At 37.1% G+C, this 24,009-nt stretch overlaps 2 protein-coding genes across 10 annotated transcripts in view; both read right to left on the bottom strand.

Moving 5' to 3' along the window:
• Positions 1-12,568, bottom strand: part of TCAIM (T cell activation inhibitor, mitochondrial) — a 46,813-nt gene extending 34,245 nt beyond the window's left edge. For 2 of the 9 annotated variants that reach the window (XR_009402433.1, XM_059390708.1), the window contains exons 1-2: positions 12,354-12,565; positions 3,207-3,279 (exon numbers count right to left, since the gene is read on the bottom strand). Coding sequence is in view for 8 of the 9 variants with exons in the window: in XM_059390708.1 (XP_059246691.1) it covers positions 3,207-3,279; positions 12,354-12,561 (281 nt within the window). In the remaining variant the exon portion in view is untranslated. Of the gene's footprint in view, positions 1-3,206; positions 3,280-3,685; positions 3,733-11,873; positions 12,037-12,074; positions 12,310-12,353 lie in introns of those variants that run through there. The other 7 variants (XM_059390705.1, XM_059390704.1, XM_059390707.1 and 4 more) reach the window with 7 other exon arrangements.
• Positions 12,569-14,495: 1,927 nt separating this feature from the next.
• Positions 14,496-24,009, bottom strand: part of TOPAZ1 (testis and ovary specific TOPAZ 1) — a 138,940-nt gene continuing 129,426 nt past the window's right edge. Inside the window, 3 exon segments of the mRNA XM_059388313.1 lie at positions 14,496-14,789; positions 18,316-18,499; positions 23,697-23,900. Coding sequence (XP_059244296.1) covers positions 14,570-14,789; positions 18,316-18,499; positions 23,697-23,900 — 608 coding nt within the window. The 3' untranslated portion in view covers positions 14,496-14,569.

Below are 24,009 nucleotides of genomic sequence, written 5' to 3'. Positions count from 1 at the left end.
CTCTGCTGCCCATTAACACCAAAAAGTTGAACTGCACAATTCATCTACCCCCTAGTGTTTTTTCCCATTTTCTATACAGGTTAATTTTCCTAAAATCCCACTACCACAGTATTCCCTACTATAACACCTTTGCTAGTGTTTCAACTCCTGCGAATAAAATCCACTTCTTAGTCTGGTATTTCCAATCCTCTGTAATCATTTCCAATCTGTCTTTCTACAGTGATTTCCTACCACTCTAAGACGACTTTAGGCCAAAGTAATCTTTCTCATTCCTCCCTCATTTCTGCATGATTTCTCAGCCCCAAACACGCTCCCAGTGCCCTACCCAAATTGTTCCCACTCACTGAACAATTACTGTGTAAGTACTATACACCAGGAGACAAGGTGCCCACTTCCCCCACAAACTTCCCTTTTGTATCCTCACTATAGTTCTTTCCCTCTTCTAAACTTTAAAAACTCTGAACTCTAAGAAACTGCTTACCTGCCATATTTGCAACAATACCGTCAAGTATAAATGATGTTTCCATTTGTTTTTCTCTTCCTCTATCCACCCACACACCTCAGCTACCATGGGCCCTTGAAGGCAGTAACCATATTACACATACAAGCTGAGGCTGACTATGCTGGTTGGCAACCGCTGAAAAGCAGAGGTCAAGACACACTTAGATGTGTGAGAGAACCAGGAAAGGGAGAAGGAGAGACCTTTCAGACCACAATGTAGGTCTGACAGGGACAGAGCAAAGGCAGGAGGACTGGGTAGGAAGTCCTGGACTGCAGCACAAGTTCCAAGAATGGTCAGCCAGGCCAATGAGGAGTTGGACCAAAGGCACCCATTGGCAGAGTCCCATGTCTTGCTAGCATTCTAGCAATTCTGACTTCGTGTTCCTGCTCTGCTTGGGCACTGACAGCTGGTAAAGTGGGGCTTTGAGGTAAATCCACTGAACCATAGAGACAAGAGAACTCAGCGGGTACCTTAGAGCTGCACAGCGGAAGGTATGGCACAAGTATTATTGTTAAGGTAGGTTAAATGAATGTTTAGTAGGTATTTAATGAAAGGAAACTTAACAGAATCAAGGAAAATTATATCAAAAGCAATATTATGTTACTTGAAATTGAGCAAATTTAGCACATGGAAATCTGGATTTATAAGACATTAGGAAAGGATTAAATTTTTGAAAGATCAATCACTAGAAAAGGGATCAGCAAACTTTTTCTAAAAAAGGGTCATATAGTCAACATTTTAGGCTTTGTGGGCCCCATGGCCTGTGTTACAACTATTCTACTTTGCTGCTGTAGTGGGAAAACAGCGACAATAAAGCACATGAATGAGTGTGGCTGTGGTCAAACAAAACTGTACTTAAATAAACAGTGGGGCCATCTGACCACGGACTATACCTTGCTGACTTTTAAACTAGAGGATTTAAATATAAGTATCTCAAGTACATTTAAAAATACATGCACAGGGGCGCCTGGGTGGTTCAGCGGGGTTAAAGCCTCTGCCTTCGGCCCAGGTCATGGTCCTGGGGTCCTGGGATCGAGCCCCGCATCGGGCTCTCTGCTCAGTGCAGAGCCTGCTTCTCTCTCTCTCTCTCTGCCTGCCTCTCTGCCTGCTTGTATTCTCTGTCAAATAAATAAATAAAATCTTTAAAAAAAAAAAAATACATGCACAATTTACTTCTAGTTTTTGTAGAACACAGACCATGTAAAGAAGAAATTTGTTAACTCACATGGATTTTTAAAAAAAAAAAAGAAAGTTATCCTACTGATTAGAGCAAAATTGCCTTGAGTTAAATCAAAAGAAGAGCCATTAACACTTTAGGAGATACGGAATTTACAGACTGAAGTAACAGAAGGTCACTACTGGTATCTATTTCATACTTAAAGATTATGACTTGATCTCTAATTAACAACTAAGAATTTGCACTACAATTAGTTTTCATGATCCATAGTGCTATAAAATAAGCTTATGTGGCCATGACTAACATTAAAAAAAGAGAAGACATGCAACAGAAAATATCACTGGATACTGTGTGTGCCAAGGGTAACTATTGTTACGAAACTGGTATTTTATGTATTACAATTAAAATACAGTTTTCTGAAGGCTAGAATAAAACAAGCTGGAAGCATGGCTCTATTATGCAACCACTACTATTCCCTGCTTGTCAATGACAGAGTGAAGAGGCAAGCGTTCCTCCAGGCTCCTATGAGCTCTCCTCATATTAGAGAATGTAAATAACAATATGTTAGCCTGGTCTTCTGTGGTTGAACAGTATTAAGATATCACAAAATGAAGAAGGTCTACACATCTGCAGAACAGTTTTTCAGGGTGCACTCTATCTCAGATTCTTTGTTTCCCTGCCTCTCCCTCTCTTCCCTCCATGTCTTAAGAACTGTGTCATAAATTCAGAGAAAGTCTCCCTTTCTTTGAGAATCCTTGTCATATACAAGTTGGTGGAAAAACTCTGTTTCCCCAAAATAACTCCCTTTTGTCGGTGACTACTTACTTGAAGAGGATAGTTATTTAAAAGTAATAATTTTTGCCAAATATATTTTAGAAGATTAAAACTTCACATATCATTTTTATGTAATGTTGTGTTTAGTTATATATTTGGAGCCAACGCACTCGACTTTTCCCTTTTTTGGATTGGCTACCAAGAAGCCAGAACTAAATTTGACGTCTGAATAATTATTTAATCAGTTTTGCTTTTTAACACAATAATCTTTTTCTCTACAGGGCTCCTGCAATTATCCTATATATGCTTATTATAAAATGCCAATCAAATTTTATAGCTGAACTCCTTAAATCCTTTCTTGAAGTAGGATTTAGATTATATATCATAAATAGCAAATACAGTAGTCAAATGACCTTACTATACAATTTAAATGTAAAGTGGTTTTCTACACGATAGCAATAGACTTGAGGGCAACATAACAGAAACTTTACCTTTTTTCCTACTTTACCTTTTTTCCTCTTAATGTTTTCACACTGAACTATTCTGGAAGATGGTATTCTATTCACCTGCTGCCCTGAATGAACTCTTGGTGGACCTGGATGGTCACATGAATTTTCTTTTTCTCTTCTTGTTCTTGCCCTCCACTACCATAATATAATTTTAGAATTTGAAAAATAATAATAAATTAAAATTAGTCAAATATGTAACAGAATCCCCCCCCCTACTAATTACACAATGAACCACAAAGCTTACCTTCTCACAGGTCTCAGGTGGCAAAACATTTCTGAATATATATGAACATCAATTCCCAGGCATCCATTAATCACTTAAAAAGTTAAGCAGATACAAGTGATGAACAAGTGGAATTTGAATTAAAACATTTCCATTTATATTAGCAAATCCCCCAAAATGAAATGCTTACCTGTAAATCTAACAAAATATGCACAAAATCTAAATGAGTAAAACTACAAAAATGAAGAATGAAATCAAAGAATTAAATAAATTGAGAGATATCCCATGTCCATGGATAGGAAGACTCAATATTGTCAAGAAGTACTTTCCAATTTAATCTATAGGACAATAGATTGGATCTATAGATTCTGTGCAATCCCAACAAAAACTCCAGAAAGTTATTTTATGGATAAAACTCAGGTAAAAAACTAAGAACAGCCAACTCAATATTGAAGAAGAACAAAGTTGGAAGAATGACATTACCTGACTTCAAGACTTACTATAGCAAGACTTCAAGACTTAAGCTCTAGCAATCAACACTGTGGTACTGGTAAAAGAACAGACAAACAGATCAATGGAACGGAACAGACAACCCAGAAATAGATCCACGTAAGTACAGTCAACTGATCTTTAGAGCAAAGATAGTCTTTTCAACAAATGGTACTAGAACAACTGGACATTGACATGCAAATAAATTCATGTAGTCATAGACTTACACCATTCACAAAAATTAACTCAAAATCAATCACAGACTTAATGTAAATCACAAAACTATAAAACATCTAGAAGATATCACTTGAAAAAACCTAGATGACTTTGGGTATGTTGATGACTTTTTAGATTCAACACCAAAGGCATGATCTGTGAAAAAAAGAAATGATAAAGTGAACTTCATTAAAATTAAAATCTTGTGCTCTACAAAAGACAATGAGAAGACAAACCACACACTGAGAGGAAATATTTGTAAAAGATACACATAACTGAAGAAGGGCTATAATTATCCAAAATACACACAAATTTTTTTAAAAAATTCAACAAGAAAATGAACAACCTGATTCAAGAAAGGGCCAAATTAAATGTGTCCTTTGTTATTGTAAATATATCAAGATATTTTAACTAAAAATTTTACCCAACTAAACCAATTTTATATTATTTATACCTATTTTGGTGTTTTGTCTTTATAGTAAATAAGGTTTTTGAAGAAAGGAAAAAAAAAAAAATGAACCAAAGACCTGAACAGATACCTTATAAAATAAGATATACAGATGACAAATAATCATATGAAAAGATGTTCAACATGATATATCATTAGCGAACTGCAAATTAAAACAATGAAACACTACTACACGTCTATTAGAATGGCCCAAATCCAGAAGAACACTGATAACCCCAAATGCTGATGAGAATGTGCAACAACAGGAACTCTCACTCACTGCTGGTGGGAATGCCAGGACAGTAGGGCAGTTTCTTACAAAACTAAACATGCTTTTGCCATATGATCCAGCAATCACACTCCTTGGTATTTACCCAAAGGAACTGAAAACTATCTTTATATAGAAAACTGCACACAGATGCTTAGTTTTTTAAATATTTTTTAAAAAAATTTATTTATTTGTTCGGTAGGGGTGGGTGGTGCACAAGCAGGGGGGAGTGGGAGGAAGAAGCAGATACCCCCCGAGCAGGGAGCCTGATGCGGAACTTGACCCCAAGACCCCGGGATCATGACCTGAGCTGAAGGCAGATGTTTGACCAATTGAGCCACATACGCACCCCCACACAGATGTTTATAAAAGCTTTATTCATAATTGCCAAAACTTGGGAGCAACCAAGATGTTCTTCAGTAGATGAATGGATAAACTAAACAATGGATTATTATTATTTAGCACTAAAAAACAAAAGAGCCATCGAGCCATGAAAAGACATGGAAGAATCTTCAAAAGCTACAGTAATTAAAAAACAGTATGATACTGACATAAAAAGAGACATTTGGATTAATGGGACAGAATACAGAGCCCCAAAATAAATCTATGCATATTATGGTTAATTAATTTATGACAAAGGAATCAAGAATATACCATGGGGAAAAGATAGTCTCTTCGAGAAATAATGCTTAGGAAGGGGCACCTGGGTGGCTCAGTGGGTTAAAGCCTCTGCCTTTGACTCAGGTCATGATCTCAGGGTCTCTGCCCGGGAAGGAAGCCTACTTCCTCCTCTCTCTCTCTCTCTCTCTCTGCCTGTCTCTCTGTCTAGTTGTGATCTCTGTCTGTCAAATAAATAAATAAATAAATAAATAAAGAGTCTCTTTCCCTCTCCTCTGCCCCTCCTTCCCACTCACTCACACTCTGTCTCGAAAACAAAAATTTAAAAAAATTAAAAAAAAGAAAGAATGCTGGGAAAATTGGACAGCCATATACGAAAGAAGTAAACTGGACACAAAAATTAATTCCAAATGGATAAGAGACTTCAACATAAGACCTAAAAGCATAAAACTCCTAGAAGAAAACAAAGGTGGCCAGCTCTTTAAAATAGGTCTTGGCAATGGTTTTTTGGAAATCTGGTAACTAAAGCAAAAACAAACAATTAGGCCTACATCAAACTGAAAAGCTTTTGCACAGCAAAGGAAAACATCAATAAAATGAAAAGGCAACCTACTGAATGGAAGAAAATAATTGCAAATCATGATGTATCCAATAAGGGACCAATATTCAAAATATATAAAGAACTCAACTCAATAGCAAACAAACAATCGGATTAAAAAATGGGCAGAAGATCTGAATGGACATTTTTCCAAAGAAGACATACAGAATGGCCAACAGACATATGAAGATGCTCAACCTCACTAATTATCAGGAAAAAAATGAAAACTACAATGAGATATCACTTCATACTCTTTAGAATGATTATTATAAAAAACACAAAAGAAATAACAAGAGTTGGTGAGAATGTGGAGAAAAGGAAACCTTTGTATAGTATTGCGGGAATGTAAGTCAGTGTGACCACTATGGAGTTTCCTCAAAAAATTAAGGATTAAACCACCATATGACCCAACAATTCCTTCTGGGTATTTATCCAAAGAAAACAAAACCACTAATTCGAAAAGATATAGGCGTCCCCATGTTCTTGCATCATTACTTACAACAGCCAAGATATGGACACAACCACATCACACCGCTGATGGATAGATAAAGAAGATGTATATTTATACAATCGAATATTACTCGGTCATAAAAAAAATGAAATCTTGCCATTTGCAACAACATAGATGGATCTCAGGGACAATATGCTAAGTGAAATAAGTTAGACAAAGGAAGATAAATACTGTATGATCTCTCTTATATGTGGGATCTAAAAAACAAACAAGAACAAAATTAAGAAACCCACCAAGCTCATAGATACAAGAGAACAGATTGGTGGCTGCAAAAGTAGGAGTGGGGGTAGAGGGGAAGAAATGCATGAACTATTTTTTTTTTAAAGATTCATTTATTTATTTTTATTTGAGAGGCAGAGATTAAATATAATCTTAAAATGTTCCTAAATACAAGTCTTAACATTAAATCATTATTTCTAGATTTAGAGAGAACTTAAAAAGAAAAACGCTACTACAGGTTAAGAGGTGTTTTCTGCCTGCTTTTTGGATGAGTAGGTGATTTCCTAAAAAGGTGGTGGGAGTACCTGGGTGGCTAGTGGGTAAAGCATATGACCCTTGTTTTAGGCTCAAGTCTTGATCTCGGGGTCCTGGGATCAAACCCAGCATAGGGCTCTATGATCAGCGCTGAGTCAGCTGGTTCCTCTCTTTCTACTTCTCCTCCAGCTCCCTCTTTCCCTCTCAAATAAATAAAATCTTAAAAAAAAAGTTTAAAAAAATGTTCACATGGCAGTAGAGCAAAAAGAATTAGCATGTAGGCCTATGCCACATGTGACTACTCCAAATTGACATACATTTTAAGTGTAAAGTATGCATTGGATTTTAAAGATTTGGTACAAAGATAGAATGCAAAGTACCTCATTAATACTTTTCTGTATCAATTAGAAGTTAAAATAATTTATTAAAATTAATCTTATTTTATTTTTTTGCTTTTTAAAAAGTAAAACACAACCTGATTTTGTCTTCAGCAGTTCACTACCAGAAAAATGTAAAATTACATCCGTGGTTCATACTACATTTCTATTGGATTGTGCTGGTCTAAGCCAGTGCAAGGCAAAAACGCTTTAGTTAACATGACACTGTCAGAGAAGGCAGTCTGCACAATGGTTAGGAAAGGGAGGATGCCCTGTCTGAAATCTGTATTCAACTCTTGATCTTGATTCTGACTACCTGTGTGAGCATGGGCAAGCTATTTTACCTGTGAGTCTGTTTTCTCACCTCATAAATAATACAGAAGGTTCAAGAGCTGCCTCTTCTATGAAGAAAGTTAAATGTGAAATAGCTTATGTGCAATTGGTGAATAGGGGAAAGATCTTATATCCTATGCAGTTTTTTCCCAGAATGTTAAAGGTTTGGAGAGATCAGAGGTGATCTTTCTACAATTACAAAGGCTTTAGCCATAAGTAAAAGACCTTAATAACAAAACATGAAAATCCCCCAGTAGTTCCTTTGGTTTAAGAAGCGGAGGGTTAGCAGCTTCAAGTACCCCTGCATTTTTCATCAAGCAATCTGGAAAGCTGTTAGTACAGATGAAAAAGCTGGAGACTTTCATGTCTTGTTTTGAGTGGTGTGTATTTTTTTTCTTCATAACCCCTGTTATTTTAGTGTATTATTCTGTAGAATGTCTGGATTTCCAGGAACGTGTTTATGTCATTATAGCAGAAACACCTGTAAATAAATACTGTCACCCCAAACTGACCTTTAATTAAAAATTTAAAAATTTTCATGAGCTGAGAGAATACTTGGAGCTAACACTATGCTATAGTCTGCTAGACAGAAGTAGTTTAGTCAGAAACTTTATTGTAGAAAATGTCAATTCAGTAAGTATTTTATTGACATTTGTCTTTATCAAAAGGGAAGAATTATAATTCTAATACTGGCAATAAAGACTAACAAATTTTAAAAAATGAAACAACAATATAGATGCTTTCATCTGTCTAGTCACTGGACTATCTGCACTGTGTGTTTTTGAGAAAATGTTGAAAGATACGTATAAAATTCTGGAAATACTCATTACAGTCTATCTCTAAAAGCTGAAATGTAATCTAGAATATTATTTTTTAGCTCTCTGGATATGGAATCCCACATTAGACTTTTTTAGAAAAATATTTTATTTATTTTAGAGAGAGAGAGAGAGAGCACACCAGCAAGAGCAGGGTGAGGGGCCAAGGGAGAAGGAGACTCCCCACTGAGCAGTGAGCCCCACATGGGACTCAATCCCAGAACCCCAGGACTCTAGCACCTCAGAACCATAATCTGAGCCCAAGGCAGACATATAACTGAGCCACCCAGGCGCCCCCCACCCCTGCATTAGACTTTTGTACATGTTCTAAGGAGTATATTATGCTTAAAAGTAGGGGCTTGTCTCAGTACTTTTGTGAAACTTAAATATAATAATGTGCATAAAGGATTTAGCAACATCTAGCAAATAGAAAATTCATATAAGTGACAACTATTATTATTATATAATGCAGGGTGAATAAAATTCTGCAGAATTCCTTTTCCCCCTCCTAATAAGGGCTTACATATAGGTAGAACATGTATTTAAACACAACATTTTATCCAAAAACAAATTTCTTAATTGGAAAACTCAGAATTATCACAATAAGGGTGTGTGAAAGTCTTAAAAAATACAGAGCAAGACTACATACAAGTAAATAAATTACAAATGTATGATTTAATTTCATAAACTTTAGGGAGAAAACAATCTATTGGAACAAATAAATATAACTGCTTATTTTTATTATTCAAAGACAAAGAAAGTTATCACTTGCTAAGTAATAAAAAGTTTCACAGTAGTACTTCTCTTCCAAAAAAAAAAAAAAAAAGAAAAGAAAAAAGAAGAGAACCTAACTGGGTATAATAAATTGTATTGTGCTGTAGAAACTGCCTTTTTGATGAATGAATAAAGTGGTTTTCTCAGCTGGGAGGAAGAGAGACAACATGAGAGGAAATGGAACTCCTTTTACTTTTGCCAACAATCTTCCCTTCCCCCAACAATGATGGCCAACTCATATTTCTATAGGAAAATGACTATATACATGAAAAATATTCATTTAATTCTGATATACACTCAACAAAATTATTATTCTAAGCTAATTGTTTCCTATATAAATCATTGGAAAAAATGAAAAATATTTTTTTCTGGTTCTGCTGAAGAATCAGATAGGAAATGCAGAGTTTCCCTTGGAGTCCTGAGTTTTTCTTAAGTATTTCCCATAAGATCTTCTCAAAGAGTGGATTCAGAAAACTAAGTGAAAGGGAAAGTATGATGGGATCAAGATCCTTTTGGAAAGATGGATTAGTGAAGAAACAAGAAAAAAAGAAACAGGAAACAACCTTTAGGGCAGTGGTTGTCAAAGCTGGAAACAGAATCTCCGAGATCTTCTAAAAAATAAAAATGACCAGGCCCCGCCCCAGTCCTGCAGAATCAGAAAACTGGATGGGGCCCAGCAATCTGTTTTAACATGTCTTTGGGATTCTGATGCACACTTCAGGTTAGGGAACCCTTATTTCACCAGGACTATTTTACAGGATTGATGTATCAGAAAACTTTAAGTTTTAAGAATTAAAAATACTTCTTTAACAAACTTAGGGAAATATCCCTAGATACTCAATTGTATGTGAAAAATCAAATAATCATAAGTTTTCCTTGAACTAGTTCTTTGTTTTCTGTATGGTTTACCCCGTTTTTGCACTTAAAAAAATTCTAAGTGGAAACAAGGTTAAACCTCAGCCCTCTTGCAGACATGGCTGGTTGCCTTTTCATGTGGGTCAGTCTCATCTCTGCTAGACCAAGAACCCAACTTCAACACTCTAGTTAGAAATAAACAGGCCCCAGAAAAATCAAAATCGTAAGGGGCCTGACTGATAACTGCAATGTTAACTTTTAAATTTACTGTAAGAAATGTGATTGCTAAAAAGACAAGATTTCTTTCCCTTATAGGACTTAGGTATCCAGAAATTCAAAATGACTTTTAGCAGATTGAAAATCCACTGTTTCAGAGCAGAGCTGGGTGTTTGTTCCCACTTGCTAGTGAAAAACAGTTTGAAAGCCTGGGGCACACAAGTCAACTTCTTGCGTCCAAATTTTTACATGGGTGGTTTTTTTTTTTTTTTTAAAGATTTTTATTTATTTATTTGACAGAGAGAAATCACAAGTAGACGGAGAGGCAGGCAGAGAGAGAGAGAGAGAGGGAAGCAGGCTCCCCGCTGAGCAGAGAGCCCGATGCGGGACTCGATCCCAGGATCCTGAGATTATGACCTGAGCCGAAGGCAGCGGCTTAACCCACTGAGCCACCCAGGCGCCCTTACATGGGTGGTTTTTAAGCAGATTCCATGTAGCCTACTATTCTTCCATTTGGAAAAGGCCTCAGGCATGCTATAAAATAACTAACTATTCAGGCTTGGGAGCACTATGGGTCCTTAATTCACCTAATTTATCAACAGGCATTTACCAAGTTCTTATGTGCCAGGCTCTGTGCAAAGTACTGTGAATAAAAAAAACATTAAGCCAATCCCACTTGTCCAGAAATTTAGTTTAGAAAAGACGGAGGGAGTGGCAAAATAATTACAAAATATAGTTAATGAAATAATACAGTAATGCACTGAGTATTACCGGGGAAATCTCTGGTACAATATTTAGAAGGGGGAGTGGATTTGGAAGGTATTTTCCAAGGAGACAGAGAACTCTAGATTGAGGCTGGAAGATGAGGAAAGTCACAATTCATTTACAAAGCATCTTACATGGTCACTGTTATCCACTTAACAGTAATGTTAGCTTGTATTTCATAAAATGAAAATTTATGATTTTAACCTAAATTCTATGCTAGGGCAATAAATCTATGCAGTTACAGATCAAACCTAGGAGAAAGAGATATCTAATTTGGTGGAAAAGACAAATTATGGGTTGTTTAGAGAAAAAGGGTTTTGCTTACCTCTGACAGATACACAAATAGTAACAGTGTTTGTTAAATAAAGGTCCTAGGATTGGTCTTTGGCCATTTGACACAGTTTTTATTCGAACGTAATTTATTTTAACAAAGGTTAATATCCTCAGGCTACTCTCACTGTGAACTTATCTTAGTAACTATATTGTAAGTTTTTACAAGGAGTTTGTTTCGTCAAGGAGAAACAAAAGCAGGGAATTTTTCATTGCTTTTCAGTTGACTACTCAGGGAAGCGAAATAGGCCAAGACAAAGCAAAGCAGCAAATCCTAGTAAATAAGAAGTTATAGCAAAAGCAAAGTGCCTAGGTTCTTTAGCTTCCTTCTAAATCTTTTGCTAGGCGGTTCGGATCACAACACTTCTATGATAAATGGATTACGGGGAAACATAGTCGGAAACCAACGTAAACCGTCTTTGGTTTCTCATTTCTAAACAAGTTACAACAGACGCGGTGCGCACACTCCGGGCCCTGGCATCGCCTCAGTTCAGAAGTTATCACGTGGACCTAAGGAGACTCAGCAAGCTGACTCCCCGAACCCCTTTTTCTGCGCTGCGCCGCCCGAAAGCACCACTGGAGGCCCTCCCGCCGTGCTTACAGTTCCACCCAGCGTCCGCCGCGCGGGATCCCTCCGACCTGCTCCACCTCCCACCCCATACCAGGAGGAAGGAGCGTCGCTCCCGCGGGCCTGTGCAGAGACGCATGCGCACCGGTGCGCCAGCCCTTCTAACGGGCGCGCGCCGCAGGGCCCGGCGTTCCCACCGCCTTCGTCCCACGGGACCCACTGACAGGTTCCTACCGATAGTGATCGCTGAGCCCCAGCCCTGAAATCCCAGTCGGGCGCGCACCGCTCGCGCGTCCTTCCGGCGCCGGCCGCAGCAGGTCGCTCGAGGCGAGTTCAGCGCGCAGCGGGGGCCGAGCTTGCGCTCTCATTGGCCGACGCCCGCCCGGCCTTCTTCCCTGAGCGCCTGCGCGCAGCCGGCCGTGGGGGAAAGCCCTAGCAGACCGCAGGCCTTTGCCCTGGTGATCTGGTTGTCGTTCCCGCTCTCCTGAATCCCTTGGCCCTCCACCTTCTTACCGACCGGCCGGGAGGGGGCTCCGCGGAAAGCTTTGAGAGACGCAAATAAGCCCTCCGAGACGTAACGACCTAGGCCGGAGGGCGTCGGAAAATGAGTAGACGGCAGGTGGCGGGGCCTGACCGGAACGGGGTGGACATGATGGGGAGTAGAGGGTGACCGAGCACGCGCTGGAGCCAGGAGAAGGGAGGGGAGGGGTGACGAGCGCATGCTCCGGGACGCCTAGCGTTCCCCCCCCCCCGCCCTTTCCCGCATCCGGGCGCCCAGGGAGAGGGCGAGGCTGGCCTTGCAAATCGCCCGGGGCACTTTCGGAGCGGAAGCCTTAGGTCGGCTCTCTTGAAAGCTTTTTTAAAGGTCTTAAGTATGCCCTTTGGCATACCTTTCAGAAACAAGGCTAATTCCTAAACATTTTCTCCAGTTTACATTTTTTTCCTTTGGTCCCTTCGAGATCTTGCTATTTTCAAACCTTAAGCATTCCCTCCGCCCCCCTTTTAAAAACTATTCATCTTGAGATTTAGCTTTACTTGGGTCTGGTGGCTTTATCCCCAGGAATGGCCGGCCACAAGTGAAATTAGGCAAATGCAACAACCACTCTTTTCTCTACCTTTTGGCACTGTTCAGAGAGGGAAAAAAGAAAGACGCCTTCATTTGTTTCATCCCTAACGGCTCTTGCTCTGGACAATTTGGTCACTTGTGATCCATTCCATCCAACCCCATTTTTTTTTTTTTTTTCTTTTCTAAAAGCTTAATTTACCATCGTGCGCATTTTATCTTTTCAGATGCATTCTGGCCACCGACATCTAAATGGTCTCATATTTCTCTCCTTTCTTCGGTTTTCAGTTTCCATCTATAGGAAGGACTAATTTATTAAGTGTCCACTTACCATTCTCTTCGCTTGTCCTCAAAGGTGCCTCAAACTGATGGTATTAATCTCCAAACCTATTTTCTAGGTGCAGCATTTAAGTAATGGCAGTCTTCATACTGGAGAAGTGAGCATTTTTCTTTACCTCTCCTCTGCCTCACTTCCCATATCCTGTTCTAGTATTCATTTCACATTTCATCATATGATAATAGGCATTTTGTTAAGTGCTAGGATTTAACTTTTTTTAGTCTTGGGAGGGTATAGACGTACTCCAGTGATGCTATTACCATATTTTGAAAACTTTAGGAAATACCTTCAATCCCCTTAGTCACGACTTACTCTTTATTACTCACTTTATTCAGACTTTCTCTCTAAATGATTTTAAATTCGTTTTTAAGTATCAAATCAAGGATTGAGAATGATCATCTTGGAGAATGTGCTACAAATCCCGAAGACTTGAGAAAAGGAGTTTAAACTTCCTAAGGTGATTAGGAACAGTCCTTGTTAGGGTATTTATGTTGTGATCTATGTTTAAAATACTGTTTTCTTTAGTCATATCTAATGCAACAAATTACAAATTTTCAAAATACAAACACTGTAAGATACACTAAAGGAAAATTATTCAGACAGTAATTTAAAAACTTTTTGGTATAACTCAGAAAGTGCCTTAGAATTTTAGCATTTGAATCATTTTTTGTTAGTATTTACTATTCTAGATTACAGATTTAGAATTGGACTTAGACTCTGTACTGTTTATAAACTTATTTCATATCCCTAAAGATTTATCTGGAAACTCCAGTTACCTGCTCACCTACTTTCCCTTTTATGACTCACTCTTATTAAATGCTGCACAATATTCAGTTTTTGATCTCCCAATGTTTAGATTTCAGAATAAATAGGGGTTTACCTAAGTTAAAGGGAAGTCAAAAAGTAATTTGAAAAATCACTTTTCAGTGTGGATAAAACCATCTTGCATACTTTTTTTTTTTTAATTTTTTTTTTTAAAGATTTTATTTATTTATTTGACAGAGAGATCACAAGTAGGTAGAGAGGCAGGCAGAGAGAGAGAGAGGAGGAAACAGGCTCCCTGCTGAGCAGAGAGCCCGATGCGGGACTCGATCCCAGGACCCTGAGATCATGACCTAAGCCGAAGGCAGCGGCTTAACCCACTGAGCCACCCAGGCGCCCCATCTTGCATACTTTAATCCAAACTTTTAGTGTTTGGAAACTATTAACTTACTATATAAACCAATAACGGGCAAAAGGTGAATACAGTGAAAACTATTTTTACTGCCTTTTATTTTCAACAATGATTACTTGAACTTAAAAAAAAAAAAAAAAAAAAGCCTTTATTAACTAATGGTTACTGAAAAGCCAGACCTTTCCAGCCCACTTCATATTCTCTTTCAACCATTTCAGGGCAGAACAGTGCTCCAAACTATAAACCTGCTCCTTATTAACATTGACGGTCATGTGCTTAATGAAGAGCTTTGGATCTGATATACGAGCAGCCATAATTAATCTTTCCACTGCAGCTTGATAATCATCCTTGCTCCGAGATTTGTTTTCTTCACATCTACAAAGTGAACAACTCACAAAGTCAGAAACTATAGTTTCTTTAAAACAGTCATCTACATTTACTGGTACTAAGCTGTGAGTCTTTTTTAGTGATAGTGGCTTTCAAATTTTTCAAATAAGACACATAGTAAAAGACATTTTATACTCTGACCTGTATATACCCTCATACATAAAAATGGAAGTTTCACAAGACTTACCCTTAAGACAATGTACTCTATTTTCTACTGTCTCTTATTTTTTTGAAAGATTTTATTTATTTGACAGAGAGAGAAAGAGAGAGAGAGAGAGCACACATGCAGGGGAAGAAGCAGGCAGAAGGAGAGGCAGGCTCCCCACTGAGCAAGGAGCCCGATGTGGGACTCAACCCCAGAACCCTGGGATCATGACCTGAGCTGAAAGCAGATGCTTAACCAACTGAGCCATCGAGCCTCCCTTTTATTTTTTTAATAATGTGGTTGCAGGGCTTCCTGAGTGGCACAGTTGATTAAGCTTCTGACTCTTGATTTCAGGCCTTGATCTCAGGGTCGTGAAATCGGGCCCTGCCCTGAGTCTCACTCTGCACTCAACAGAGTCGGCTTACAACTTTCTCTCCTTCTCCCTTTGCCCCTCCCCCATATGTGCTTTCTCTCAAATAAATTAATATTTAAAGAAAATAATGTGGTTACAAAACCCATATTGATTTTACCACACAAATGCACTACAACCTACAGTTTGAAAAATACTTACCTAGAACACAGCTAATAACCTCTCTGTATAGTGAAAGTTGATAATGGCATAACTATTCACTGTAATGTGTACAAAAATAGTGAATTTAATCAAACTTGGAGTTATTAGCAATCACATATTTTACCTTGATATTAGCTATTTTTAATTCTAAGTATGTACTTAACAGGTGGCTAACATTTGGTAACAGAATAGAATTGTAGCTATATGTCTTTACTAAATTTCCAGTTACTTTTTTTAGTCTTGATTTAAGAGTTTTCTCTAAGTGCTACAATTTACTCTTCTAATAACTTTTCTACCAGTCTCCAAATTTCATAAAATTTTAATGACTGTTTACCCTAAGAGATAGGGAGTGGGAAGTGTTTAAAATAGAGATGTGGCTGTTACATTAGGCATCAGTTGTTTGTGTTCACTGTATCCTGCTCTTGGCACCTGCAGGGCCCAACAGCAAGGTGCAAGAATGAGTCTCCTTGCATTAACACCTTAGTGTGGGGCACAGAATGGTGCGATTGAGGACTTCAGCTTGGTCACCAAGTTGAACCAGTCATCACAGAGAGGAAGGATTGGCAGGTGCCTTCTACTACTGAATGTAGTAATTGTCCTAAAATGTGGTGGACTGGGTATATGCCAACTAGGTGCAGTTTTTGAAAGCCTAAAGATGAAGAAAATTCTCCCTGAGAGAGGTTAGTGTAACAAGGCAAGTCTCAGGATGATAATAATAATAAAGAAAATAATATTGTTTGGGACAAAGTTAAAGATTTAGGCATGTCACTGCTTTTGCACTGAGGTCAAAAATACCCCCTAAATTCAACAATGAATAAAAAGGCTGCATATATGTGGGGAATGGAAAGCTATGAGAAAATCAAACCTTCAAGTTGGGGAGCCCAAATGCTTCATGCCACTTATAGTGCACAGTAGTACAGAAGGAGGCCCTCAGAAAAAATAAAGCTATAACAAAAACAAAAAGCTAATTGTAGTGGTTTTTTTAAAAAATGTGAACCTAAAATTATTTTCTGGGGTGCCTGGGTGGCACAGTCAGCTAAGTCTCCAACTCTTGATCTCAGCTCAGGTCAATCTCAGGGTTGTGAGTTCAAGCCTAGTGTGGAACCTACTTAAAAAAAGTATTTTCTAATTTTCTTCCCCTTAAGTATGGCCTAGGTTAAATGACTCACTATCATGGAATTAAGCAAAAATGACAGTGTGTACCTTTGGACACTGGTTATTAGATGACAATTCTTCCTGGGTCTCTGCATTTCTGTAAGTTTTGAGAGCAGAGACACTAACTATCTCTTGTTCTGCCTTTCAAGGATGTTTATATAGTGGACCATCTTGAAAGACAAAGACAGGGTCTTCTAGAGCAAAGAGAAGGTTTCCTTATAGCCTCACAAGATAGAGATGATATTTCTCTGAAGAGCAACAGGGCAGGCATGCTTATCATTCATTATAACAGGTCCCCTGAAGTTCAAGATTACTCTTCTGTAACAGAACCCAGTGCATGTAAAGGTATCCAGCTGGGCCCATCTGTTGGACTCGGGGAGGAAAACAGGAGAAACATATATGCAGATAATCATATTGCTTGCTATACCATAAGTAATAACATCTTCTGTCTCCAATGCAAGAATCTTGTGTCTTACACTAGGATCTAGGTGACTACGTCAGACTGACTGGTAGCCTGCAAATAGAGCCTTCGCAGTTCTTGATATGTCATAAAAGGGACTGTAGCTTCCTCTTTGCCTTTTCTCTCTTAGATCACTCTCTCAGGTAAGTTAGCTGTCCTATCATGAAGACACTCAAGGAAATGAGGATTCTTGGCAATGACATATTAATGAGCCATCTAGAAAATGGATCCTCCAGCCTCAGTCAAGTCATCAGGTAGGTGACCTCAACTCCTGACCCACTACCTCAGAGATCCTGAGCCATAACCATACTGCTAAGCTACTCCAAAATTCCTGACCCACAGAAACTAAAATAATATTTGCTGTTTTAAGCTGTTTGGGGATAATTTATACACAGTAATAGATAATGGATAGGATATCCAAACTGATGATGTGGTTTATACCACCGGTAAACTGAAGAAATCTTCTTGTCAAAAAACTCTAAAACAGGACACCCATGAGATCTTTATTAGTTTCCTGAATAGGCCGATAAGGAATTGAAGTGGTATAAGCCCAAATTCTGGGATTTTACACAAAATTATTTGAAGAAATACCAGTCTTTCCAACACCTACATTATAATATTATGCATTTATAACAACACTTCAAAATCTAGAAACTAGGCTGATGGCTTTATGTTCAACATAATTCTTTACTGAATCAAATAAACCATTGCATATTTCCCTTTTAGACTTGGTTTTTAGATCTTCTGTGTTGACCGGAAAGATAAGTAACTTTTAGATACCTATCTAAAAATCTATCTGTACACAAGAAAGACTGATTCTTAAAAAGGATCCATTTCTCTGTCCCTAGAAAGCATCTTTGAAGTTGCTAATGTGTTTATTAAATGTTACCAGCTTGTTTGGTTTTATGTCTCCAGCAGGTCAAATCCTTTTTCAATTTAAATGTTACCAAAGTTTATAAATACATACATATACTAATATATATATATTTTACATGTAATAAATATATGTGAATATGTATATATACATACATACACATCTATATGTGTTTGTGTATATAAAATATGCATAAAAATATATAATGTTTATTATAAAATGTAAGATGTACAAAAATATTTACATCCTAGGACAGGTGTAGGGAGCCATGGTGCTTTTAGCATGCAAATAGAAGTTATATCAACTAACCTTTTCAAAACTATCTGCAGTATCTGTGTAGAAGTTCCAGGACTCTGAATACTACTAGCATTAGATACCAGGAAGATTTCAATAGCTAAAAGCATTTCAATCTCAGATAAATAGGAAGGAATCAGTAGAAGTTTTCTGTATAAATTTCCCTCCAATGGTGGGTAGCAACCCAATGAAAGAGCACCTAGAAATCAAAAAACAGATCAAACTTTACTAAAACCCCAAAAGGTGAAAAGCTAGACTTCCACAGGTGACTAATTACTTACCTTACAGAATGGGTCTGCACATCAGGTTTATTATACAAATTACATGGTTTATTATACAAATTATATATCCTAGAACATTTGATATTATATTTGTAAAATGCTTCTGAAACATTAAATATGAAGTAAGAAATTTATTTTTAAAACTCTGCTCTAAATATTAAATTTTTGAACCTCATTGTGGCAACTGCCCATTTATTTCAGTTTCTTCTTTATTTTTTTAGATTTTATTTATTTATTTGACAGACAGAGATCACAGTAGACAGAGAGGCAGGCAGAGAGAGAGAGAGAGAGAAGCAGGCTCCCTGCTGAGCAGAGAGCCGGATGCGGTACTCGATCCCAGGACCCCGAGATCATGACCCGAGCCGAAGGCAGCAGCTTAACCCACTGAGCCACTCAGGCGCCCTGCCCATTTATTTCAAACCATAATCAACACAACATAATTTCAGAGTAACTAAGAAACCAGAATAGCAACTCAAGTTTTGTTTTAATGGGATCTGCTCTAATGGCAACTACATATATTTGTAATTATTGCCTATCCTGAATTATGAATCCAAAATGTTGAAAAAAGTAGAAATTATAATTTGATGATTTTTCTGTCACATAGATATACTATTTTTGAACACTTATTTATACTGCTGTTATAGTTTAGGTAATAAACATTTACTGTCTATTATATGTGTGACATTGAGCTAAGAACTATTTAGATACAAAAATAAGTAAAATATGTATCTTTCCTGTAGGTGCTCAGTGTGTTGTAGGTGCTCACCAATTCATGTTCTAAAAATTTTACTTTTCAAGAAAAGAGATTTAATTTTTAAACTGTTCAGGTGTTTCTTACAAATGATATATACGGAAATCCCCTTAAGTCCTAAGACTATAGACAATATTATACTGCTATGCTTTACTGAAACCAATTTAAATCTGTATATAAAAGTTGTTTAAAATATTTTGTTAGAATAAGTTCTTTAAGAAAGCTAATGTGGGGGCTCCTGGGTGGCTCAGTCATTAAGCGGCTACCTTCAGGTCAGGTCATGATCCCAAGGCCAGGGATCCAGCCCCACATCAGGCTTACTGCTCAGGGGGGAGCCTCCTTCTCACTCTCTCACTCCCCCTGAGTCTGTTCCCTATCTCACCATCACTCTGTCAAATAAATAAATAAAATCTTAAAAAAAAAAAAAAAGAAAAAGAAATCTAATGTGGATGATGGTTAATCTATGAGGACTTACTGTGTGCCAGGAACCTGTGTTAAATACATAGGTTTTACCTAATTTTAACTGACAGTTTACTACCTTTGAAATTAGGTACAGTGACTCCCATATGATAGGTAAGGGGCTTTGGGAATAACCCAGCCTTCTGACTCCACAGATTTTGGATTTCTAAACACTAGGTAGTCCCACCTCCCTAGGTCTCTTAGAGGACGAACCCTATCAACTCATTGACTTTTCTAGCTATTGATAGGTATAATTTACATACATTCTTATTTTACTTTGCTGACCAGATGGGGGAAACAAAAAATAACAAAATGAATAGAAATTTACCATCATTAACTTTTCCGCCTAAAAAGCAAATTTGAAAAGAAAAATATTCCCATTTGGTTTTACAGGAAAAACAATGGAAGGACACACTAATAACATCTCCCTTCCTGACTTTTCAGCTCTGAGAGAAAATCAGTATTTTTAGCACTAGGGAGAGCAAATAAGGAGCATTAGGAAGGCAACTTTATTGTCCCTGGACAGTTGCCTTGTGATTAGTTTGAAAACAAAAAGCAAAGCCAAGCCATAAATAAAGGGAAAGACAATTCACAGAGTGGAGAAAAAAACTGAAATTCATGTATTCTACATAGGACTTGCATCCAGAGTGTATATATATCTATATGTATATTATGTGCATGTATATATGTGTGTACTCTTACAACTCAACCAATAAATACAATTAAGAAACATACAAAGAAAAAAATGGGTAAAGGATTTAACAGACGTTTCTCCACAGAAGATACACAAATGGCCAATAAGCACATGAAAGGTGTTCAACATCATTAATATTATGCAAAATCAAAACCATAGTGAAATATCAGTTTATATCCACCAAGAAAGCTAAAATAAAAAACACAGTGTAATAAGTGTTGGTGAGGATATGAAGAAACTGGAAATCTCAAACTTGGGTGGTGGGCATATAAACAAAATGATGCAGCTTCTTTGAGAAAGTACATTGGTAGTTTCTCAAAATGCTAAACACAGATTTACCATATGAGCCAGCAGTTATGCTCCCAAGAAAAATAAAAATATATGTCTACACAAGAACCTGCATGTGAATGTTTGCAATAGTATTATTCATAATAACTAAAAAGTAGACATGACTCAAGTGTCTATCAAAGGATGGGTGGATAAATAAATTCTGCACAATGGAATATTATTCAGCAATAAAAAGGAATAAAGTATTGATACATGCTACAACATGGATGAACCTGGAGACAATATGCTAAGTGGAAGAAGCTAGTCATAAAAAAACTACATACTGAATTATTTCACTGACGTGAAATGCCCAGAATGTGCAAATCCACAAAAATAGAGTAGATTAGCTGTTGTCTAGGGCTAGGTCAGCAGGAGGCATATAGGGAATGCTAATGTATTTAGGATTTCTTTTTCTGGAGGTGCTAAAGATGTTCTAAAATTAGATTGTGATGATGGCTGCACAATTCTGTGAGTATAATGAAAACTAATGCACTGTCCACTTTAAATGGGTGAATTTTATGGTATGTGAAGTTATTTCAATAAAACTCTATAAAATATTAAAAAAAAAAAAAGCAAAACAAAGGCACTAGCACTATAGTCTTAACAGTGTCTTAATGAAAAAGCCATTGGCCCAGAATCAAGTACTACTAGACTGATTATAAGACACTGAAAGGCTTTCCTAGAGTGCTAACTATGGGTGAAGCGAAATCTAAAGATCCAATGATACTTTAAATGTCAACATTGACAGGAAATAAAATGTTGAAAAGACTGGTTAGTGATTGTAAATTACTCATTTCATTCTATAACTCAGGTAAATTAAAAACAAAAAACAAAACAACAAAAAGAAAACAAGAGGCACCTGGGTGCCTGTTATGCGTCTGCCTTCTGTTCAGGTGATGATCCCAGGGTCCTAAGATGGAGCCCAACATCAGGCTCCCTGATAGGCATTGGGGAGTTTGCTTCTCCCTCTCTCTCTACCCCTCCCCCTGCTAGTGCTTTCTTTCTCTCTTTTATAAACAAAGAAAATCTTTTAAAAAACAAAAATACTCTGTCCTATACCTCACCTGCATAAGTCCCAGAAGTTCACTGCATATGAAACTAGGAACAGATATGTTTAGATAAAAGGAAAGTGCTAGTAAAAAAGGTACTGACTTGCACCTAGGCATGAATTGCTTTAACACTATTAAAAAAGAAAAACTATAAAAATAAATTATAATTAGGACTAGAAGAATTTGGGAGAAAAGTGGGGGATGATTGCTAATGGATACAGGGTTTCTTTTTGGCATAATGAAAATGTTCTGTGGTGATGGCTGCAAACTGTGAATACCTTACCACTGCTATAAATGGGTGAACTGTAATGGTATTTGACTTATATCTCAATAAAGCTGTTAATAAAAAATTTTACAAGTTTTTTTTTTAAGTTCAACTGCTTTTAGAATTTTATTTCCAACTAAAAAATAGAGATCCATAGAAATCTCACTGAAATGTTTCCAAGTTTAGGTTTTGTTCCTGTGCCATCTAAACACCTTCCAATGGCATGTTCCCCAAATTGCATAATTATTTGGAAAATAAATAACCCCATCAACATAATTCTAAAAACTAAAATCAAGAAGTTACAGCAAACTGTATGTATATACCTTGTGTGTGATTTCTAGTTATCTGCAGGGAAATAGTATAAGGAGTTGAAACAACCACAAAATTGAAATGAGGTGTTCATGAACAAACAATTCTACATCTCCTCTAAATTTCTGATCACCCTTTAAAAAAAAAAAAAAAAAGAAAACTTCTTTCAAAACTTCTTTTGATTGACCCAGCACATAATCTGTATACATTTAACTGAAATGAAAGTTTTACCAAATAATACTTAACTTACTACCTGTAATATTTTCTTTCTTGTTTCATTGGGGAAAAAGTTACCACCTGCTAAACTGATCACAGCTGGTAGAAAACACTTCCAAATTCAGAAAGGTTACTTTGCTGGTAGGAATGGCTGGGATGTTTGGCAAATCTGACACGGTAGTGACACCTAGTAGGCACTCAAATGTTTGTTATATACATAGCAGTTAAGGAAATAGAAATTTAACTGTGTCTGGGTGGCTCAGGTCATGATCTCAGGATTGTGAGATCAACCTTAGAATTCTTACTCTCCTGTCCCTCCCCCTCTCACTCACTCTCTCTCAAAAAAGAAAAGAAAAAAAAGTAAATTTAAGATGAATTACTGCAGGAATGCAGAAAAGAATTGTTTTCTGGATTCAGATTCTATACAAAATTACTTCCCAATTCAAATACCTGTGGGGTGGCTGGGATTAGAGAAAGCATTAGTTTCCCGGCTTACTGGTTAGGGAGAAACAACTGTAAATAGATTAACAATATTCTATTACTAGGAGCCATGCAAAAAACTTGTGTATCATGTTCAGTAATGGCAGCCTCTGTACTTCCTATGTGGCCTGCTATAAAATATTCTAACTTATAAAGATCGGGGATATAGCGGGGATGAATAAAATATATAAATACTCCTTAAACTTCATTCTACCAGTTATTTTACTCCGGTATACTTACAAGCTAAGCCAAACTGGTTCAAATGCTGTCATTTATTTCCTTTGTGCACCCTCCAGTGGGCATACTGATGTACAAAGAAATGAAGATATAGTAAAACAAACAAACAAAAAACAACCAAAAAAACCCCAAAAAAACCAAAAAACCAAGAAAGAGTAAGTTTCCAAAGAGAGCACAAATCTGGGTAGACCACTATTATCTGAATGTGTATCAACTGTTCTTTTTACATATTTAAATGCCTAGTCATAAAAATTATACAAGGCTTCAGGGTTAGAAAATCAAAGTCAAACTAATGTATCAAATATAAATTTTTAAAAATGTAACTTACTTTTGTAGTGGGCTCTGGCTTTGAGCCATAAACAACTCCTTCCTAAAGAAGTAATTAATCTTCTAAGAAAGGAGAAATCAATAGGGATGTTCTTTGAAATCATGAATTCTGCTACAGAGGATGACATACCAAGACTGTTGCTTTCTATACAGGCATCCAGAAGTTTATTAAAGAGAAGGCTATACTGTGAGACCTCCACAGTTTCTGGAAAACAAACAAAAACAAAGGTATAATGAAATCGATTTTAGTCTCTCCATCTTCTCTCTCTCACTACTTTTCCTTTCTCTCTGTTCCCCTTGGCACTTTGCTTCCC

This window comes from Mustela nigripes, chromosome 2 (assembly GCF_022355385.1).
Source record: "Mustela nigripes isolate SB6536 chromosome 2, MUSNIG.SB6536, whole genome shotgun sequence".
Lineage (NCBI taxonomy): Eukaryota > Metazoa > Chordata > Mammalia > Carnivora > Mustelidae > Mustela > Mustela nigripes.
This window is presented reverse-complemented; position numbering and strand designations above follow the sequence as displayed.